General features: G+C 30.2%; 1 protein-coding gene across 1 annotated transcript; it reads right to left on the bottom strand.

The window, feature by feature from the left end:
- Positions 1–119: 119 nt before the first annotated feature.
- On the bottom strand, positions 120–17221 carry LOC111636709. The gene is made up of 10 exons (XM_023382013.1): positions 17054–17221; positions 13354–13394; positions 13194–13285; positions 12267–12330; positions 11173–11331; positions 10949–11114; positions 10637–10866; positions 7984–8246; positions 7823–7913; positions 120–152 (listed from the first exon to the last, which is right to left on the bottom strand). Exons 1-10 carry the CDS (start codon positions 17136–17138, stop codon positions 120–122), a joined length of 1224 nt encoding a protein of 407 aa, XP_023237781.1. The 5' UTR covers positions 17139–17221.
- Positions 17222–21890: the final 4669 nt, after the last annotated feature.

Below are 21890 nucleotides of genomic sequence, written 5' to 3'. Positions count from 1 at the left end.
CTTGTAGAGATTGGATATAATCCTGTTTAGACCCATAGTTATGCATATCGAATTTTGATGGATCTTAGTATATACGTTACAGAAGCAATGGTAAATTGATTTATGCAATAAAAAATAGTTTAGAATTCTACCATTATGTGAATATGTGAAGCCTAAAGAATAAGAATAACAATTCAGAAACATTAAACATTATTCGGTCACAAAATATGTTCGTCGTGTGCTCCATCAACATTAACGTTATAACGATAAAGGCATACTACATTAAGTTCAATGGTCGACAAAAGAAATTTTTTACAAATTTAAGCCACATAACTTGAAATATTAGCATTTACATAAAGAATTTCAATGCTTATTCTACTAACTCAATATTTTAGAAATCCCCACAACCGAACATCAAGGAATTCAGGCATAATAAACGAAGCCGCTCGGTGTTCTGAGAAGTTCTAAATATTACGATTCTCGCCGAAGTCAATACGAAGCAGTTCCTTGGCTTGAAATCTAATGGGGGGGGTTAATCCATCATGCATGAAGACAGTAGTGTGTAAACATTGCCGTTCAAGTAAGGTAGGAATGACATGCTGTTGAAAGAGTTCACAGTAATGCATACAATAGGAAAGTATATTTTTTTAGGCTTTTAACAGTAAGATTTAAGGAAAACAACTTTGGATGCAGTCTTTTTTAAAGTTCATATTGCGTATAAATTTTGTGAGAAACGCTATCCGGCGACAACTTTTTATAGCAGAAATCACTTTTCTATAGTCTATGTAAGAAATGTACTTAAGTTTCATTAAATTCCGATAAGCAGAATGAGCTCGACAGGAGAGTAAATAGGGTTTCTTTAATTACACTCAACCTATACATAATTGACATTAAAAATATTTAATTTTGGTGGTTATAGGTCGCGGGGTGGAGAGATAGAAAGCGGTCTTGTGTTATATTCCTGATGATAATAGAATTAATGAAAACTACGCCTTATCAGTGTTTTAACGCCAGACAAGATTTTACTTTATGGCTGGATAAGATATGCAACTGATTGCTAGACTTTAATTAAAATAACTTTATTTTCACGAAAATAGCATTCCTTACGTTTTTCATTTATTCTCTGTATACCATTGTTGCACAAAAACAACCGATAATGACAGTGAGGGCCAAATTTCACTTACTTTTAGCAATCAGCGAAACATTAAAATTTTCTGTTAGGACAGAGTGATGCTTGTCATCTACCCGATCTGTTTCAGGATAATATTTGTGAATAGAAATTAATCAACTTTTGGTTCAGATCGAACAGTTTATATTGGTAATTGAGCTTTCCTATCTTTAAGCTGTCCACTCGTTCATCTATGTAATATTGTTCTCGAAATTCAGCGAAGAAAAGAGGACAGACAGCCAGACGTACAAACGACAGTGGAAATTTATACATCTACAGTTTTTTCAAATTGTAGCCCAACAATTTCTTCACAAATTGCGACAAGTACAGAAACAAGAATTTATCCTTATACAAAATTCAATACGTTAAAAATATTTACATTCAAAATCAATTATAAATAAAACGTCTGAAACGTTTCAATTGTCTATTGTGAGGACCAGAAATTTTGTGTTTTAAACTAAAATTTTTTTATAAACTTTATAAAGACGGAACGAGAAAACAGAAAATTAAAAGAGAAAAAGGGGGAAAATAAATTGAATAAAAAACTCGATTTCCACGAGTTGGGTTCCTTGTTGAGATGAGTACATTTCTGTGTCACGATTGTGTCACCCGTCCCCTCATTGGACCAAGAAGATAGTCATCGCTGACGTAATCGGAGAAAGGTTCGAAATGAGGACTTGATTATAAAAGGGTGTGGAAGTTATTATTGGTGTCGGTGTGTGCACTCCGAACGTCTATCTTCCGCCGAGATTCCGTCAACCAACATCTCCTTCTCGCCTACAAGACTAGAACTGACTCAACTGACCTCAATACATATTCAACTGGAAGGAACTATTGAACGTTTTCTGTGCTGGACTTGATCTCCTATACTACCTAAGGTATTTATTCTGCCCGCGCACTATTGTACACACTCTCTCTCCGCGTAAACTAAACGCGAAATCAGTTAAACTAGAACTAGAAAATGATCGATGAAACTATAAGTAGAACTATTTTATTTACTAATGTAAACCTACGTTAAACATAAATAAACGGTTGTTTATGTTAAACCCTTCTCGAGTGCAGTTTCTTCCGTTTTTCTCTCCATTCCGGGTCCAACCCTCATACCTTTCCGCTCGCGCGAACATGTGGTCTCTGTATCGACCGAAGGATACAGTAGTATCAAAGTCGGTATCAAAGTAATACCGACCCTGTGGTCACACTATTGTTCTATAAATTTGAAAATACTAATGTTAAACTTTACATATAATCTCTTGTTTTGTGTTTTGTCTTGGGTAAAGTTAATATGAACACGTCAACAAGATTAAAATCATATTTCTAAAACAATACGTTGACCACAGACTAAAATATAACTACCAATTAAATAAATTCTCGATGAAAAAGTTTGCAATTAAGCCGAAAGGATGAAATAAAGTTTACTGTTCGTAGTTTCGTTTTAGTTTAAAGAGCTTCAGTTATCAATAGAAATTTTGTTGAATATCCATAATTCATTAATCCATTAAAAGCAACGGAAATATCTGTCAAAGTCGAAATGACATACGACAAAAGTCCATTTAGACGGAATTTCAACCATTTCTGTTTCGAAAACAAGAATTTTTCCGTTATGCCGATAACAACAATTCTTCAGAAGGTTAATTGTTTAATCCTCTGTTTCTGGAGATAATTCATGCATCAAGGCTTTGACATTTCAGAAAGGAATTTTCTTTTAAAATTTCTGAAATAATTGCGATTCCGTGCAAATGGACTTAACTCATATCAATTACGTTTGACAGATGTTATTGCTATTTTAAATGAATGAATTGTCATTTGTCACAAAATTTTCCTTTTACATAATACAAGTTTTCGTTATTCACCTTTATAATTTTTATTTGTCTTCAGTTACAAATTTTAACACTAATAAACTTTTTTTGTTTTAAGTTATTCAATGAATTTATTTAAACCTATAACATAAAATTCGGTATAAATTTTATCAAATATTTAATATTGCAAAATAACAAACAAATATATGTATAGAAAATGACTTTTAAAAACGTCAAGTATATCACTAGAATAGAAAGTAAAAACTACGTGAAATTCGGAAGAACTCACACGCTGTTAAACCAATATATAAAGTAACATGTAATGTAAAATATATCTTTCTGTTTCACTTACACATTACTTTGAGTCGATCGACGTTTCATATGTTTGTAGCCTATATGTGAACATATATTTATGTGTACACATAAAAAGCAAGCTAAATGTCATCTATGAAGTACATAAACGCATAATTTATATACAGTATAATATAGATCAGAGTTATAAACTTTATCGAGAGTTCTTTTATTGTGATATCATTAAAAACTTACTTTTTTCAAAAACCTGTAAAATTTTCAAAATATAATGCATGTTCTGTCGAACAAGCATCAAGTTATAAACCAGCAACAGATCTTTTGAGAGTGTTCTTTTGAAGAAGAAACAAAAATGTAAGGGTTTCTTAATTGAAATTATAAATTATAATTGTAAAATTCCAAAAATTTACTTTAAAGAATGTCACAACATTAAATGAAAAATAATAAATCATTTTATAACATTTAGACTTAAACTTTTGATTTAAAAAAGAAGAAAAGGAAAAAAAAATGTAAAGTACAGTTTAAAAATGCTCCTTCGAGTAAATTCATCTAAAAATGTGAAATAATGTTAATCATCATTCTTCAAATATAATTTTTTCTATAATAATTCCTATAATGTTATAACCAATTGTTACTATCGTTTAGAATAACTGCTAGATTATATCCATTTCACCAAATAAGTATAGTATTTGGTTGTGGTTAAATAAGGAGTTTGTAAGAGACATGGCGACATCAAATCGTAGATACTTTAGAAGCGCGCAGTACAATGTTTTACAGCCAAAAATACGGGTTGAGCAGACGAGCAGTAATTGCACGTGAGATATCGTACAATACCGGCTAATTTATGAGTATTCTACAGTATTATGTTTATGTAAGTCTTTGTTCAAGTATATTAAACACCGAATTTTTTAGTAAGATGTGTTTTTCAATTCATATATTATACTAAAGATTTAGTGTAATGTCTTATTGTTCATTCGCACATGATATAAAACAAAACAGTTGAATATTTCCGCACTTCATTATAGTAATTTTTTAAAATAAGAAGCACCTCTTTAATAAATATATATACAGTGAAAACTGTTTAGGCGACCACCCTTATTAGACGGGCACCTGTCAAAACGGACAGAATTTTTTGGCACCGAATAGTTTATCCATAGAATCTTCGTATAAGTTACCCGTATTAATTTTAAGATAAAAGTTAAAGTTTTCAATAGATGCTACAATTGCAAGGTATTCTCTCTCACTAATGGTTTACCTTTTTACATATTTACGTAAGAACCTGGAGAAATAGGCAATCGGAAGTAATCCTTTAACAGGGTGTTCCTGTTTCATGATACTCCCTATACCATCTCCACTAGCATCTGTATAAAAATGTGTAGAAAGCAAAGGGTTAATCATCTCGTTTAACTTTCTATTATCCATACATATTCTAGTTTTCCCCTTATCTCTTTTCTTAGCTAATTTGACTGGGGCAGCATACGGAAACGACGATGGTTCAATTAATCCAGATTTTAGCAATAGTTCCCCCTGTCTATCAATCTCTTCACTATCACGGTAAGCTGCTCTCTAAGGTTTGAGAGTTATGGGCCTCTTCGTCCTTAAATAATATTCTAGGGGAAGCTATTTTTAGGGCTGGCACTGAAAACTTCTGAGCAGAAAAACTTCCCGAAATCCTAAAATAATGCTCTGTAGCTACTGCTTATGTTCATACTTCAGTTTAGGGTTAACAACATCTCCAATGTTAAAAATATTTAGCAGAGATTCCTTTAAGGAAGTAGAACTATCCCTACCCCTACAAGTTCCTGCTGCATTCTGAGCCAAAGAAGGTGGGAATACATGGTTAGGAGCCTAAGGGGTCTCCCTCTGATCTATCTTATATAAGCTATTACTATTGTTACTTATGCTATTACAAGAATGACTAATATCTCTACTATAGTGATTATTTGTGGAACTAGAGTGATTTGAACGTACTTCAAAAGTAATAGGATCTAATGTTAGGATAGTCTGATTTTGGGAGATCTAATTAAGACTAGAATCTATGACATGACTGAATTTTCTAATGTCTGGATAAGATCAAATTAAGTAAGGGATACTACATGGACAAATACCTGGATACTACATGTAAAGTAATGCTTTTTGTCAGGCTTTCAATCTTAAGGAGGATTGATACATTAGCCATGCTAGTGGTAGATCCTGTAGCTGTAGTGATAATCTTCACACCCGATTACTATTGAAAGTATTTGGATAAATTATCTAATAGTCCTTGGGATATAAGGCTGACGGAACTTCCTGTATCGATGAGTGCAGGCATCGTCTTGTTCTCAATTGAAACAGTTAGTAGTAACGTACCTATAGTCTTTCGCAACAATCCGTCAACTTTTCCATCTACATGTTGAAAACCGAGGTGACATCCGAGCCGATATTATTCACTAATTCATCTATCGGCAAGTAGGTACATTAAGATCTCGAAAAAATAAGTCAATAGTTACAAATCTCTAAAAATTCGGGCCCGTAAACCTTCGGGCTCACACTAACATCGAACGAAGTTACTTGTATCGTAACTACTAACACGTAGAATAAGCATAAATTTATAACTACTGTATTTATTATTATACGAGTATTAATCAGAAAATTATCCGGCTGTAACATATCTACTTTATAAATATTTTTACCGTAAAATTGCCCATCAGATGTAATAAGTAACAAAAAACCCGTGTAAAATTTAAAACTGTGCTTTATTATTCATTATTAACATCAATAATATTGATACGTAAATACATGAATTTTAACACACATAGTGAATCCCAATAACGCGTAATCGAAATGATCGTGATAACAATAACATAATAAAAGTTATAATGCTGACAAAACGCAAAAAAGTATTACAATCTTTAATAAATGTTTACATTTTATGTATTGTAACAGTTTCGTGTACAATAAATAGTGTTACTATTTGTTTGCAATGTTATGAAGTTGCACTGGATCGAAAGTCAATTAAGCATAATACACATTCCAGCTTGACAGCAATAACTTCCAAAATGAATCTGTTTAAAACCGGAATTCTGCTGATGACAAGTAAAAAGTTTTGCTTTAAGCTTCCTGTTACAGAATATTGCAAGCGTTCAGATTTCTTATGCTTTGTAGCAGTGCTGGCCTCGCTCATACGCGACATTGGCAAATGCTTATGATTAAACCAAACAAAGCTCAATTAGCAATTGCTTAAAATATTTTTAACTTATATTTGCCCCCTATTATAAATACTGTATTACAATTCCTCAATTGAAGATTAGGTACAGTACAAACTGAAAACGTCAAATTATTACACCTCGAAGGCCATCTTCCTCACATACTGCTGACAGAAGCGTTTATGTGTGGGTGTACAGTACATACAGGTAAAAAATACTTAGTAAATACATTCTCCTTAACCAGGGATGTTCAGCAAATTTTCCTGATCAAAACGACCAGATTGTGTACTGTTTAATGCCATTTATTTCGGAAAATCACAAGAAACGGTTTGAGCGATTACCGCTGCAAATCTTTCTATAAGTAGTAAATAAAATTTCTAACACAGGATTGCGATATAGATTACATTACCAGAAAAGTGACGATGTTTAATTGAAACAGAAATGTACAAAATATACGTTTTGATAAAAAATAATCGCAATGTTTTATAAATATTTTTTAATCACGTACAAAATAATAAATTGGTAATAATCATAACAAAATTCCAAAGGAGTAACGTAGACATCGATGCTCAGCATATATATAAAGTATACTAAAATCAATTATAGTAGTAGTATTATAGGAAAGAAATCCTGAATATAAAATTATGTTTGTGAAAATTAATATTAATTATTGATTCGAATATCATCTTTCGAATTTTTATCTACTCTAATAAATGATGTGTAATCATCTTTAAAATATAACACTGGAATTCAGTTTACAGGTGAAGAGTTTTATTTTATAAGATAATTTTATCGCGTCAGTTTAGAGAATAGAAAATTACAAAACATCAGAATATAACTTTCTCACTTAATATTGAAAAATTATAGAATATTTAAAACCAAACGCAAAACTTTCGATAAATCAAATGTTCGATTATTCGGAGGAAACAAAGAACATGGAGATGAAAGTGAATATTATAGATTAACAAATTTAAATTTGGAATCTTTTCATCGTTTTTCCAATTATTAATTCGACAAGGAAGCAAGCGAACGAGAGAAGGTAACCGATAACGAGAATTGCGAAGGCTCCATAAAAATGTCTTAAAACCAAGGGGTCAACATTAGACTTAGTTTCTTTACTCATACTAACTCTCTCTTTAATATGTTTCGTAATAATATCTCTACTATAGTGATTATTTGTGGAACTACAGTGATTTGAACCTACTTCAAAAGTAATAGGATCTAATGTTAGGATAGTCTGATTTTGGGAGNTTTCCAATTATTAATTCGACAAGGAAGCAAGCGAACGAGAGAAGGTAACCGATAACGAGAATTGCGAAGGCTCCATAAAAATGTCTTAAAACCAAGGGGTCAACATTAGACTTAGTTTCTTTACTCATACTAACTCTCTCTTTAATATGTTTCGTAAGCGGATTGTTCCACGTGTCAACTTCTGTATCATGATCTTGAACGCCACTTTCGAATATATTGTACATTCTGAAATAAATATAAAGTGTAATTACGACTTTTTTAATCTAAGAATTCGTATACTTAAAATAGAACTTACATATTGTTGAAATATTCTTTATGGGGAAATCCTTTTCTCATAACGAATGCTGAAGGCATGGAAAATAATACATCGTCAGACGCTGTCACATCCATGGCGGTTTCGAAATCAGAAATTTTCATGAAACCCATATTGTAAATGTATGCAACACGAGTGTAATCGAAGGATTCATCGTTACCGTTCATAAACAAATCGTATGTATCTATGATATCATTGCTTAAAATTTCTTCATATAAAATTTTCAAATAACTTAGTTTGGAATTCTGAAAATAGAGGTTTTTAAAAAATTTAATATAAATTGATTTATATTGTTACGAAACGACATTTCGAATGCATTACTGGCATTTTAAAAAGAGACAATTTCATGAAATAAGCTAAATACTTTTTCCTACTTATTTATAATTGACTGGATTCTTACTCTCCTAGTTCGTTCTCGAAGAGTAATGAAACCCAACGTTACTTTAACGTTTCAAAACGCGTACGCGACTCTGTTTTCCTCTGAAATTTCTCAAATTTCCTACTATTGAATAAGCCGTGGTTAATGAATATCTCTTTCGATTAGATTCTCGGTGATTCAAAGAAAGTTCTCGAGGATCGAAATATTTTACAACAAATAATTTTTTTTGTTTGGTTTTGGAATTAGTTTTTTTATTTCGACACCATCAACTCAATTTGATTTCTGACGTAAAAAATTACCGTTTGACGTCGTATAAGAATACACTTTTTATACTTGTCTCACGTTATTTCTACGTCAATCGTCCAATTTTCGATTCTAGAAAATGTCCGATTTTTTTATTTTTAATAATCGAAATTTATATTATTTTTATATTATACATTTAATTATTACTGTACAGTAATACTTCGTCTTACGCTACCCCGACTTACGCGTACCCGGAGTTACGCGATTTTCAAATCTCGTCGATTCGTCTTTTGTTTGAGCGCCACGCAACCCTGGATTACTCATTCCCCTCACACTATTGTTCGGCTTACATGTTCGGATGTGTTTGTTATATCTACGGAGCCTTCAGAGACTCTATGTGGTGATTTCTTGTAACAATGAACGAATCAAAAGACGATATAAAATTAACGAGAACATTTATTAGCTTACATACACCCGACTTGCATTTTACACACATTGAGAAATTATACCCCGACTTACGCGAATTCCACTTACGGTATCGCTCGGTGCCACCTATCGCTTATGTTCGGGGTATTTCTGTGTAATAAATTAGTACATTAATTTATTATACAGTAATTTGAATTTTGAATTACTTCTGTGTAATAAATATATCTCTTGTAAAAGTCTTCGTTCAGCTGTAAGGTGTGTTATTTAATAATAAGTACTTTACATTTGGTATATAAAATATATTTCAAGACGGGGAAATGGATTATGGCCGAATTTCATTTTTAATATTACATTGTGCTTTTAAATTTATACACAAAGCTTTCTAATATAAATAGTAAAATCATTTTATTGACAATAAGAAAATCGTCATTTGTTTACGATTGGTTTAAAAAATCTGTCTTTAACAGTCGATCGAGTTAAAGAAAATGTTGAGGAACTTTTTTCTATTTTTCAATGAATTAAGTCTTCGGGTCAATCGTGTTATCGTATTGCTTTTTATTTGCCATTACTGACCTTACTAGAAATATTCATTTATTTTCCATAGAAATCAAACCTGGTACCTCGACTGACTAATTCATGACTTGAATCTCGTTTGCCTGAACCATTCTGAGATAATGTTGACAATATGATTGGACTGCCATGACCAGTCAGTTTTCCTACAAAGAAAAGTACGTGCGTTTTTAGCTGGTGGATGTGTTTTTAGAATCTTGTTTTTTTTCCAGTTAAGAACATAATCGTTTTCCATCGAGTTAAATCAATCGAAAACCATCACGGAATCCGTACCCATTAATTGTTTGAAGAAATTTCTCTTTTTTTAATTAATATGTAGCAATTGTGTTAGCAACCATCAGACCTAATATCACTCTTTTTCATTAATTACAATGCTTCCAGATATATTTTTCCGGGTCACATAATTTCACAAAAGGTATATACGCAATTATTTAACTAGCTTTTACACTCTATAGTAAAAAGCTTCGGGTCTTCTGCGGTTGTTTTCTGTATCCGCAAATGTGAACAGATTACGAATTGTTATTGTAAAAGCGAAAGTGAAAATTTAAACTAACATTTGTAACAGAATTTTCAGCAGACCTTTTGCATTTATAGCAAAAAGTGTTTATCAAATTGGAAATTTAACTTGTTAAAATGATATCTAAATGAGGAAAGAAATAAAGATAACACAATAAAAATAGAAAAAAAAAACAAATTAAATAAAACAAGAAGATACTCATATGAAAGCATCAAAATTATTAAAGTTTCTCGTTGTTTTCAAGACAGATATGATCTTTGTGAAATAAAATGTTACCTTCAAATAAAACAATAAAAATAAATTGTTGATATGAAAACAGCTTTAGATTTCTGAATTTTTAATGAAGCAATTTATGCACTTTTAAAGCTACGGAAAACCCACAACTTCGATAACACTACCTAAATATCTCTGTACACTTGACGGATTTTACTGTATTTATAAAGAAATTTAAAATATTTTACGTGAGATATTATTTTATGAATTTACGAACAGCAACTTACCTTAAAGAAGTTCATCACATACGGGAGATCAGGTGCAGTACAAGTAAATTCTCCTTTCTGGACAGCTGATGCTAATTCTTCAAACGTTTTTGGCAATGGCTGTTTTTCCTTGGTAATCATAAATGAAGTTAACGTTCCACCATAAGCCCAACATATGATCAAAACCGGAAGAATCCAGAAGACCAAGGCCACTCTGGAGGATGAGCGTTTAACGACTTTGAAGTCGATTCCTCAAATAAATATAAAAAATCTAATGTGCACCAAATACAGTTTTTAAATGAAAATATTGTCTTGTGTTACGTTGATTCTTACCTTGGTTAAGATAACTTCCAAACAGAAACCAAACGAATCTTTTTTTATTCCAATCTTTGTTATTGTCTTCTGGTGATTTGTCGTAACTCAGTATTATAAATATGAGTATTCCAGCGACCAAAGTACAGAAGAAAATCACCAGCCACACCTTTATATGAAAGGTTTTCTGTGTTTGAAGTAATATTTAAAATTTTGTATCAATTAAATTTTTAAGCGTTACTTACCCAAAAAGAGAACGGAGAAATTAGTGATTTCCAAGAAAGTTCTAGATTCTTGTTTTTAATGACGAATTGAAAAGGTAAAAATATGTTAATTGGAGTAAACTCCACAACATCACTCATATCAGCATTAATAAACTGGGACTGGTCGGTGATGTCGGCGTCCTGTTAAAACGTAACATTGATAGTTTACGAAGTGATAATAATTATGTTTCTGGTAATGCATTCGTAAAGAACAAATAAAAATAATTTAGATTTGAATAGAAAACGTTTATTTTAAAATTGTCAAAATGCGAGTCTGCAAATTTTAATTCTTTTTTTTTATTTATTGGATGTAAAATACACGCTTTCTACTTTGAAATTAGTACAGAGATGCTCCTGTACAATGATTTTTAGCAATCCAGTCGTTCCCCACATTTATTGATCACTTTTCAAAGAAAATTTTTGAACTGAAATAATGTGACTTCCGAGAAATACTACACTTTTTTCTTAAACGAATTGTATGGAAACAGCCTTTAAATATATATACTACCTAGTAATGGAGTTACAATGCACGAAGAAGAAATAGAGGAAGATTTCTTACTTATGTGTTTTTTGTAATATTTTGGACTTATAATTCATTTTGTATGATTTTATAGTTGTAATGCTCTTTTCGATAAACTTAAAGGTATTTTAAAATAAATCAATTACAATTGACACAAAAAGTAGCATTTATATAGTTGTGAACAACTGTCACGCTTAGCAAGTAAATATACTGACGAGTTAAACTAATTTAACAAAAGATATATATTTTTTAATTTCAGTATAAAGTTGAACACGATAATTAATTTTTTCGCTTAAAATTTATAAATCAGTAATGAAAAAATGTAATAAATTAAATTTAATTACTTTCGAACAGTATAAAATTTGGCATTCTTATCTTACACTTCTTTAATTAAAAATGAAAATATTATGCTATTTAATAATAAACCGGCGATAATTTATCGTTATTACTTATTTCTTTCGATAAAGTTAATGAAGATATTTTCGTACGGTTACATTAAAACAAACAAATTATAGAATATATTAAACTTCATGCAAATACGAAATGTTTAACATACCCCAATTTTTACTTGTTCCACAGGATAATAGTACTTAGTTTCATTCCGTTTGGTAATTTGACATCTAAATTAAAATATTAAAATTTTGAATGTCAAAAATACCTACGTGGCTCTAAAAAACGATAAATTACATAAAATTATTTTAAATAAAACTAAGACAAAAAAGTGTGATAATCCTGTTCACTGTTTTCTAATGCCAATTTATATTTTATTTATAGCAGGCGCATTATGGTTTCGGCCAGGCACACAATGGAGCTACCGGGTGGTGAAGGACGGACCCGACATATCCGAACGGACCACTCTTCGCTTAATTCCTGGGGATGCCTTGACCAGTAAGGATTTGATCCACCAGAGCGGTAGGCTGTCATCTGGCGACATGTGTGTTTTAATTTTTTTAAAAAATAACACTAATAGCTATTATTCTAAGTTGGACCAAAGAAAAATTTCATTATTACGAAAGAATCTTACACTCTATTGATATAATGAATCGGTGAACGAAGTTCGATCAAACAACTATTGTTTACTATCTCTTCTTATTTCTCTCTCATATAACAGTACAAAAGTTACTATAATTACCGTAGGACCGTCCAAAGGGTTTTAAAAGGACAAAAAATGAATTCTAATTCTAGTAAAGCTCTCTTTTCTTTCTTTGAGTTAAATATATTACAAAAAATCTGTATAACGAACAAAACAAACAATTATATTATTCTGCACTAAGCATTTATATTTGGTTTTGTTTCCGAAATTTTTTTATGTTGACGAATACAGTAATATATATATAACATGTGTACTTGAAAACAATGATTTCTATATTAATAATTGTGATTAAATATAGCTGTTGTATGTATTCCTGAATTAAGTACTATTATTGTAATTGTTTACTTAAACACATTCTATATTATAACGAGATTGTTATTAATTTCTTACCTGAATTTCTTGTACTTACAGAGCGTGGAAAAAGGAAATGCTATATATTCATGTATTTCGTTCGTAGAAATCGCAAAATCACTTGAAAAATACTAAAAATTTAAGAAACCATAAAAAAAACTATAAATAATTATTATTAAATGATAAAAATTATACAAACAACAGGTGTGGAAAACTTTATCACATCTTCTTTGGATGGATCTGAAAAAATAAAACGTATCGTGAAGGTTATAAACTAGAGTTATATCAATGTAAAAAATTTTTTTAAAATTATAACTATATCGGTGACATCGAGAAACTCGAGACGATAATGTTCTCGAAATAGTTAGCCTGGGGGAGTATTTTGCGCAGTAATATGTCACAAATAGAAGGGACTGATTGATTAGAGAAGATCAAAATTGACGAAAAGTACAGATAAAAAAAAAATGTAATAATGAAGTAAAATTAAACTAAACTAAAAAATAAGAGAATAATAATAATAAAGTCATTCGGAATTTAAGCGAGAAAGGTGTTAGTTAATTTAAATTGTAGTCGCTCGTTAAAATCATCCGAGTTTGAGACTTTGAGTTTGTGAATTGAGGGAACTTCGTGTCAAACATTTCGTCGGTAAATCGCTTCACACGGTTGAAAAAACACATATTTTAAATAGTTACATAAAAGTTGAAACTTTAGAATGGAATCAGAGAATGAAGCTGAGCGTAACTGATGACATGTGGACGACAATTGGTTTAATTCGGTGTAGAACTTGAATATGCAGTTACAGCAGAGACAATGGAAGAGCTAGGCAACGTGGTTCCATGTAGTGGACATGAAAGTCGAAATCTGTTTCCTTTTTCATTAAACTGCGATAAATTTACCACAGTTTAAAAGTTAAGCCCTCATTCCGAGAATACTCGGGCAAGTTCCATAGCGTTACATAAAACTCGATCGTTTGGGCCCTCCGAAAAAATTTATCTTATTTTTTGGCATTTTTGGATGTTTTAATTTTAAGTCTCCAAATTTTTTCAAAAATTTTTTCCCTCGCGAAAAAATTTTATTGAGATTTTATTCTACCTTTAATGACGCACGATTGACGCTTAATTGTTATTTAATGGGATTTTTTTTATTAAATTTCATTCATCGTTCTAAAGTTGTAGTGCACTGATTTTCCTTCGGTAAAGTTATTTAAAACTAGTTTCTGATGTCAGAAACGACCTTCGATAGTTTTTTCATTTTTTCAATTAATAGATTTTATTATATATAAATTTAATTAAGTCGGGGGGTCGGAAATCTCAATAAAAATTTTAACTTTTTAAAAATATTAAAAAATATAGGTCTAGCTGGTATTCACCCTACTGTAAACCCTTCTTCTCCCGAAACGTCTATGATAATGTCCCGGGAAATACGACAACAGCTGTTCTCAAGGTCATCCAGCTGTGTAAACAATGACTGGTCAGTGTCAAATTTCACAGAAAGACGAGACAAGGAAAAATAAAACTTGAAGCTTTTTCTTCAAAATTAACGCTTTTGTTTCGTTTTTTCAGTTTTAAGTTGTTTTTATGTTTAGTTACATTATTTTAAGGAGTTAAGTTTGAAATTGTTTATAAAACTGGTAATATGTGACTTACTAGAAACATGTTAATGTTATACATTTATCGAAATTTTCTGAAATTTTGCTGGGAGGATTGTTTATAAGGGGATTAATGCTATTCGATTTTTGAGGTTAAAGGTCGACAGGGTGAAAAAATAAAGAGAGTCTTGTGCCATATCTGCAGTAGGGAAAGACTATACGCGAAAACTTACCTTATAGCTTGTTTTTTCTTAAAAGAAAAATAGTTATATAACGATGCAAGTATTCATTAAATAACAAGTCTTATTTAACAATATTATTAAGTAAATAACGCATCAATAAAGTAGTTTCGATTTTTCTCTATCTTGGCATAAGTGAAATACATGTTGATAATTTTTGTATGTAGGTCAAGTGTATGTAACAAATCTATATAAAATTAATGAAATTCATATTATATAAAATAACTATTTTATATAATATGAATGTGAAAAAATATAATATTTTGTTTTGTACGAAAGTCAAAATTTACTATTGTATAATAAAGTTAAATTGCATATATATTAATATAGTTAAATGCTTATAAGAAAAATCATCTGTATAAATTTTTAACACATTCTTCTTCTTTTGAACTTTTATTTGTGAAAATTATTTAGGAATTGGCTACTGTAAATGATAACGACCATGGAAAAATTTTGTAATTCACGAAAAATAAACTGAAATATTTTTTGTACAAATTATTTTGTATGAAGAAGATCATCTCTTCATGATTTAATATTGTAATAAGAAAAAAACGTGCTTACTATAAAAATCAATGTAGAGTAAAACGTATCAAAAATGACATTAAAATATAACAGAAAAAAGTTTTGAAATAGAACGATTTTGTGTGTAAAAATACCTGTAAAAAACAAAAACATGCAAAACTGGAAAAAATATTGACTACTGTGCGATTCAAGTTTACACACGTTTTACAGCGGCAGATTTTTAAAAGTTTCTTATAAAGTATCTACTAATTTATTGAAATTATTATTTGAAAAATAATTAATGATAAGTAAACGTTATAAAAAAATTATAATTAAATTATCGACTTGTGTAATAAAGAAATAAAGCACCATAAATCCGAGTTATCCGTGTTTAACGCAATTTTCTCAACTCAAAAATGTCAAAATACTTTTCTGTTATTATTAAGCGTCAAAATTTAAGGGTTTTTTTAATATATCTTATCCGAGAATTTTTTATGTTTTCCAGAAAACAACTGATCACACTGCTCTAAAATCATAAATATTTAACGTAGGAAAGTTTTTTAAAACTCAAACAACTAAGTGCAAACGTCATTCCTGTAGACTTGGTTTCCCCATCCAAGTATTTACTCGAAAATTTCAGCGATATGTATTTTTTTCATATGAAGTTTTTTTCCATTTGAGCGCGTACATGCTTTTTCATATACCAGAAATGGTTAACCATAACACTGTGCTATTGAAACTGCTTTCGAAAACATTTGAAAGTTTGAAATTTTAGTAATATTTAACCTATAAATCTACACGTTGCCTGCTTTCAGTTATAAAAAAATATTCCGAATATGTTTTTTTCTGCATACTTTTCTACTTAATTTTTCTAAAACGTAACGTAAAGTTTACATTTTAAAATAAGTTCGTAAACAAACAATACGATCCTGTATTAGTGACGAAATGTTACATCACACATCTGTGTTAAGTAACGACAATTTTTTTTAACAATATACAGAATTTTCTGTTTTACCTAATACAATGAATAGGCTTATTTCACTCTTTTGTATTTCGTAAAGTTGCTTTTTGGTTCTTTTCATGATTTCGAAATTTTTTCTTAACTTTGATGTAATTAAAATTCTGTTATACGATTATTTTGAGGGATATGCAACGAATTAGTTTAATTTACATTATTCTTCATGAAAAAAATTAATTCAATATTGAGATTGCAGTCGAACGACCTTCTAAAGCAAATTAAGTTCGAGTACCGATGTACCATTGTAACTTCAAAACGTATATAAGACATAAATAATTTCAAACAGAATGAATCGATCTTAGTTACACTAACTTTTTCTGGTTTTTAGCAATAAAATTACAAATAAATCGACCACTGGTTATTATCCCGAAGACATCTACAGATGTTAAAATTAAATTATGATAAAGTATACTCGAAACACTAAAGCCTAAATACATATTGATATCGCCTAAATCTTGCAATCAAAAATAGATATTGATAGAACTGAAGAATAATAATTCAGAAGTTAGTTTATTTTTTTTTATCTAAATAATATAATTAACGTCTTACTTACTCGCTTCTGCTATCAAGAATTTAACCGACATAAATAGAATAAGTAACTCCGTGTATTTCATTTTCGCCTCTTTCACAAGCTGCATTCCCTTAAATGTTTCGATTACAAATGTAGTGAATAATAGAAATAAATATAACCGTGCCCGCAATATCGATTATCGTGGAAGAGGTATAACGATTGCGTGATAATTGTTAAATTTTAAAATGTCGATTAATTATCTTCTGTCGACCTGCAACGTTAATTTTATAATTATTAAAAGAATACGCATTCTGTAAGTTCATTTTCTAATATAAAATAGTAGAATAAAAGTTTATTTATTGTGAGGAAATATTTAATATATTTTTTTACTTCTATATTAATCGTAAATGTAATTTACACGAGCAAAGAATTACTTTCACATAAATTGTAGTATAATCAGAAACAAACAGTTATTTTATAGACAATTATTAAAACATACAAATTGTATGTTGAAATTATATCAGAGATAATCACACCGTTGAAGCAAAAAACTATTTACAGAAAACATTTTGAAGAAATGTAGAGAAAATTCGCAAGTTTGTCAGAAAAAAATCGTATAAAGTAACGTCAAATAGAAAACTCTTTGTTACATTAAAACAGTTATACACTTTTGCATCTATCTTATACATAACCTAGATTTTTATATTCAACCACATGTTTTAAGCTCAGGTATATGTGAAAAGCATTATGGTGCTACAAACGCTTTGGATATTTATAAACAAACGTTGATATTAAATAGATTTTATCTTCTTCGCCCACTCGCGAATATCTCCCGATTTACTTTTTCTTGTTTTTCGTATAATTCAGTTTACCGTTGCTTTCTGCATTTTTGTATAGTCCTGCATGTAAAAGTAATATTAATTTTTTAATCAATTTATGTATCATAACTTACAATTAAGCGTTTCGAAATACATTAATTAATTTATCTATCTTCCTATTATATTTTTGGATGAGCGATTACAGTGTACTACATTAAAAAGTTATTCAAGCTCCTTTCGAGATAAATTTTTAATTGTAGTAACGTAACTGCCGGTCTATGTCGGACCTTTTATTTACTTAATTGCGGCATTCGGTCCCTAAGCTGTGTATCCTCGGCGGTCGTCTACGTAACTCCGTTTTCCTCATTAAATGAAGACAGGCGATCAAACAAACGTACGTACGGATGAAAGGACGACTGTCTGAATTTACGTCTACAGTTCTTGCAAATTCAGACGAAAAGTTTCGTCACAAATTCTAACACTGATAAAGGAATGTTGTAATAAAAATAAAATAAAAATCATAACATGTTATTTCAATGATCCCTGGTTATTATACGACTATAATTTATTCGTATACAGAAATCTATAAATTAAGAATATTTATAATCGAAATTAATTCTAAATAAGAAGTCCATAATGTTTGAATTGTTCATTACTTGATAAATTTTAAAATATTGTAGTATTAATTTTGCACATCTAAACATTTATGTTTTCTATTTTATCTGTAATAAAATGAACATCGAAACACCGACGAATTATCAGCTTTCGTGAAAATCGTATTTGTCAAATTATTGTTTGACCAGACAGTAATATATCAATATAACTAAAGTTAACTAAATTCTCAATTAATGAGAGAGTAATTAAGCTGAAAGGATGCAATAAGGATTTACTGTTTATAGTTTCGTTTTAAATTCAAAACTTTAGTTTATATTTGTAATGATGTTGAATATCTATAATTCATTAATCCATTAAAAGCAACGGAAATACCTGTCAAAATTGAAATGACATACGAGAAAAGTCCATTTAGACGGAATTTCGACCATTTCTGTATCGAGACAAGAATTTTTCCGGAATGTCGATAACAACAATTCTTCAAAAGGTCAATCATTTAATCTGCTGTTTCTGAAGAAAATTATTTATAGTTCTGTTTATATATATGAGAGAAGCATATTCGAATTAATAATGAACTGAACACATCACAGGTTATTAAAAGTATATCGACTATATTTTTACTTTAGTATTCGCGTATACCTAATGTCAACAGTTTAATTCTTAGTTTATGCATAAAGGAATATTTACTTGTATTCGTATAATAGTAAAAGGTTTGATTTAATCTTTTTTTAAAGTACAATTTTATTATTTTACTTCTGTGTTACGTGCAGATTTCTATTTTCAGCCGAACAGTACTGTGCAGTACATCTTACGAAATAAACTGGTAAAATCGTTCAACGTTCTGTTTGTGGTTATGCAAGAAATACAATATACATGAATTACGTGTATTCGTGTGAAAAATGAATGCATGAAATTACGAGTGATTCAATAATAAAAATATTAATTTTTCTTGGAATATTCTAGTAAACTGAATATCTATTATTTATTTCTACATTCTATGTGTACATACAATTGTACAACTATATATATGTATGTAGTTGTACAATTAAATAATACTAGCAGTTAGAGAGTTGTTTTCGCTAATTCAGTGGTTTTTATTCTTTGGTAGCTCCCACGGGCGTCGCCAAATAATACAAACTTTGACAAAGGCGCCGCGTCGAGGTTATTCTCTTGCTCCTAATCAGTGGTTACAAATGATAAAATGATTACTTTCGAATAGACTTAATTTTCTTTTCTACGTAAATGAGTTTTTCGGGGTTAGTGTTAATTTTGCTGTCATTTATTATCTTGTATTTCCTGTCAGGGAGGTCATTAATTAAATCAATATTAAAGAATACAAAACGAATCGCGCGTAAACTTTTGTAAACTTCTCGAAGCCCTTTTCGTTTCTTACAGCGCCAAATCATCGATCTTCAGTTCGAAAATATTCGAGAAATAACATCTTTTGGCGCGCTGTTTTGTGGAACTCATTACTGGCAACATTCCCCGCACCCACTCAACATCTTGGTTTCTTTGAAAAATTCAGGAATCTTCCTGTACGTTCTTCTCTACTTTATATTAATAGGAATGTTGTACCGCATCGTCACAGTTCATTTTACCAATTTAGTGTCGAAAAGTTTCTTTAATATATATTGTGTGTTACTGATATTTTTGAGAGCTTTTCGGATAATTCGGATAAGCTGGTAATCAACTTCTCAAAATGCCTTTTTCTAATAATAGAATCAGTAGGATAGACGATACATCTACAGATATTAGCGATCAGCAAGATCGCTAATATCTGTAGATGTATCGTCTATCCTACTGATTCCATAGTTTGAATATATAGATTAAAGGACAAAGAGTTCGAGACGACAACAGACACTCACAAATATTTCTTTTGGATTTGTTCAAATCAAGTTTCTTAAGGAGCATATCCTCGAGCCGTTTGTATGGACACAAGCATGCATGGCTTCTAATCTTGCGAATTGTGGCCTCGCAATCACTTTAAAGATCACGGATAAGGAATATGTTGTTTTTGACGAAAATGCTAATCTAAGTGAATCGGCGGAAGTCTCCCAGAATCTGGCAACTGAAAGGCAGCAAGAACAAACAGATACTTTAATAGCGTATCTTTAAATCCCTCATCGGATATAGAAATTAGTTGGTGTTCTGTCAGATAAATTAAAAGTAATGTTCAAAATGGTTCTAGCGGTACAATAATTATAAATACAACCACAGATGAAATCAGAAATATTTTTATAATCCCACAATATCAAGTAAAATTAAATGATCAGAAACAGGAAATGAATATAATCTAGCAGTTATTCTAAACGATAGTAACAATTAGTTATATCATTATAGTAATTATTAAAAAACAAATTATATTTGAAGAATGGTTATTAACATTATTTCACATTTTTAGATGATTTTACTCGAAGGAGCATTTTTAAACTGTACTTTACATTTTTTTTCTTTTTCTTCTATTTTAAACCAAAAGTTTAAGTCTAAATGTTATAAAACGATTTATTATTTTTTATTTAATGTTATGACATTGTTTAAAATGATATTTTTGGAACTTTACAGTCATAATTTATAATTTCAATTAAGAAATCCTTATATTTTTGTTTCTTCTTCAAAAGAACACTCTCAAAAGACCTGTTGCTTGTTCATAGCTTGATGCTTGCTTGACAGAACGTGCATTACATTTTTAAAATTTTACAGGTTTTTGAAGGAAGTAAGTTATTTAACTTTTTTTATGTTACCGATTTTTTTTTAGAATTTTTAATTAATATACTATAAACATGTATATATATAGTATAGTATATATGTATGCTTGTGTTTATGTTATAATATATTTATATAAGTGTTTTATAGTATAGCATATATATAACTGTATAAATGATATAATATATCAACCTATTTCTTAGTAATAACTTATCTACATTACTAATGTGAAATTCTTTACTTATGTTATAAGATAATTGGGCTGCAATTTGAAAAAGTTATAGACTTATAAATTCCTACTGTCGTTCGTTCGTCTTTCTTTCCTCAATCTCGAGAACGGAGTTAGATGAAAGTCGAGACCGAATGTGTAAACCTTAGGGGCAGGAGGTCTATATACGAAATTCCGACTCAAACCAGAAGTCACGTTATTACAATTCAAAACTTTTCCCTTCAAAGTAGTTAATAGATCACGCGACTCTATTGTTAACGTAAAAGTATGACGTTCAGAGGCAAACCACTACAAATTTGGAATGGAGAATATATAGTTTAAATCAGTGGTCCCCAACCCCCGGTCCGCGGACCGATACCGGTCCGTGGATCAAACGGTACCGGGCCGCCCAAGGAACATTAAATTATTTCCATTTTATTTACTATGGTGTATTTCCTCGGGTTTGTGCGACTTTTAATGGACGACGGAACAACTGAATAAACTGGACATAAGAAACACAACACACTTCGGGTGTCAT

This window comes from Centruroides sculpturatus, unplaced genomic scaffold (genome assembly GCF_000671375.1).
Source record: "Centruroides sculpturatus isolate CEXI.00-Female unplaced genomic scaffold, Cexi_2.0 scaffold418, whole genome shotgun sequence".
NCBI lineage: Eukaryota > Metazoa > Arthropoda > Arachnida > Scorpiones > Buthidae > Centruroides > Centruroides sculpturatus.
Note: the sequence above shows the minus strand (reverse complement) of the source record. Positions and strands in the feature narration are given on the sequence as shown.